The sequence below is a fragment of the Apaloderma vittatum genome, unplaced genomic scaffold (genome assembly GCF_000703405.1).
Source record: "Apaloderma vittatum isolate BGI_N311 unplaced genomic scaffold, ASM70340v1 scaffold31753, whole genome shotgun sequence".
Lineage (NCBI taxonomy): Eukaryota > Metazoa > Chordata > Aves > Trogoniformes > Trogonidae > Apaloderma > Apaloderma vittatum.
This window is the reverse complement of record NW_009706907.1, coordinates 269-2159: the sequence shown is the minus strand read 5'-3', so window position 1 is coordinate 2159 and position 1891 is coordinate 269. Positions and strand designations below refer to the sequence as shown.

At 48.3% G+C, this 1891-nt stretch overlaps 1 protein-coding gene across 1 annotated transcript in view; it reads right to left on the bottom strand.

The window, feature by feature from the left end:
* Positions 1–1003: 1003 nt before the first annotated feature.
* The window catches only part of LOC104271339 (coiled-coil-helix-coiled-coil-helix domain-containing protein 2, mitochondrial-like), a gene marked incomplete at both ends in the record, with an annotated part of 1004 nt that continues 116 nt past the window's right edge, over positions 1004–1891 (bottom strand). The window contains 2 exon segments of the mRNA XM_009865975.1: positions 1004–1157; positions 1749–1891. The exon segment at positions 1749–1891 is cut by the window's right edge and continues 30 nt beyond it. Coding sequence (XP_009864277.1) covers positions 1004–1157; positions 1749–1891 — 297 coding nt within the window.

Below are 1891 nucleotides of genomic sequence, written 5' to 3'. Positions count from 1 at the left end.
CATGGATATCGGTATTTTTTTGTTATTTCGTGTGGCAGCATGAAGCCAGGTGTGAGGAAGAAAAGGCTGCAGCACCCATGCTCGGGCAGACCACCTGGCCCACGAACCCTACCACCAGGCAGAGGAAGGAAAAAAACCTACAGACTCGGCTTGTGCCATCAGGAACTATCACGGGACTGTGTTATCATGGAAGTGTGGAGGTGTGCTCAGGTAACGGCCTAACACTGCTCTCTGAGCAAGCAGACAGAAGCCTGCCAAAATCAGTTCTTGCCTGTTCACTCTTCAGACTCAACTCCAAAGTCCACTAAACCAAGGTACTTCTAGAGAGAGAAGTTTATTTGTACAGCGTATCACTTACATTCAACACAACCAGCAAACCAGTTAACCCACATCAGCCCATTCTGCATTACTGTTCATTCTTCCGTTTTGTGCTAAATTAATTCGCGGCTGTAAGCTGTATCACATCTGTATAAAAAGCCACAAGGAGGACAACAGTGTGAATATATGAACTAACAAGATATCAGACACAGCTTTAGACTTTATTACTGAAGCTTTTTTTCATTCACAGGTCCGTTCTTGCACGACGGGTCTTCAGCAACATTCTTCTGCAGGCTTAGGCTAAACCTGAAAGGTAGAAGTTATCGCAGTTAACCACAAGAAGTTTTGAATCCCTGAAGGCAGACCTATGTTAGGATGTCCCCCCTTCCCTCCCGTTGGCTGGGGCATGCGGAACTGCAGATCTCAGCAGTGTGTCCGGGCACTGGCGCTGGGCAGTTTCCTTCCTCCCAGGTCAGGCTGGTTTGATTCTCCAAACCTGCTGCCACCACTCTCCTCAGCAGTTGGCGCAGGACCAAAAGAGGAACCCAAACAGCAACTTGCTTTCACTGGCTTCAGTGTACGGCTCTGTATCAACCCCTGTTCTTTACTGGAGGGACTGAAGAAAACCCAGACAGGACATTTCCACGCTAACTCCACCGATCAGCTGGCAGCACCACCCACTTACCATTAGCAAACCTGCACTGCTTCAGCACTTCACTGAAGCCCTCGCACAGCTTGAGGTCAGTCTGGTTCTGTGCGCACTCCAGGAATTGCTTCATTTCATACTGGCAAGGAGCAAACTGCTGCTGCTGGGCGGCAGGCTGAGCTGCCTGAGGCTCCTGAAAAGGCAGACACCTCCGTAAGTGCCTTTGCAACAGCTCCAGCCTACAAAGCCAAACCCACCCCAGTGCTGCTTGCTGTGTATTCCTTCCCTGTCTTTTAATCAAAATGTTGTGTTACTGTTTAAATGGAAAACAAATAATGGGCCAAAGTACAAAACAAGCTTCCAAGAGTGGCATGGCACATTCTGAATACTTTTGTAGGTTATAAACACTTGGGTAACTCTGGACGTTCTTGGGTAACTCTGGATGGCATCTGGGCAAAGTAACAACATTATCCTCACGTGTGAGCAGCACTAGCAGGTCTTGCAATAGATCTTACCGTCATCAGGCCTGGAACTCGGAAGTCCTGTCTGAAGCAGCGGGGTACTACAGAAGAAAACACTAATATCCTACACCACAAGGACTCATGCATCCCTTTGAACTAATTTTAAGACACTTCATGATAGTCACCTTGGAGACTGAGTCTCTGTAGTTGCCCCAGTTTTCCCAGCTGTGACTTGTGGGGATCTTTATGTCTACAGTAACTACCTCAGTCTATACATAACTCATGTGCCTTATCAGTTGGTGTCCCGTTGTGCTTTCTCTTACCTGGTAAGTAATATCAGGCCTTGCAGCTTCAGAGCTATTTCCTCCACTAAATCCTCCCGTAAGCGCATGGCCTATGGTGTGGCCTACAGCAGAGCCTACAGCAACTCCGGCAGCAGTTGAAGCCATCTGTGCCATCAGGCCAG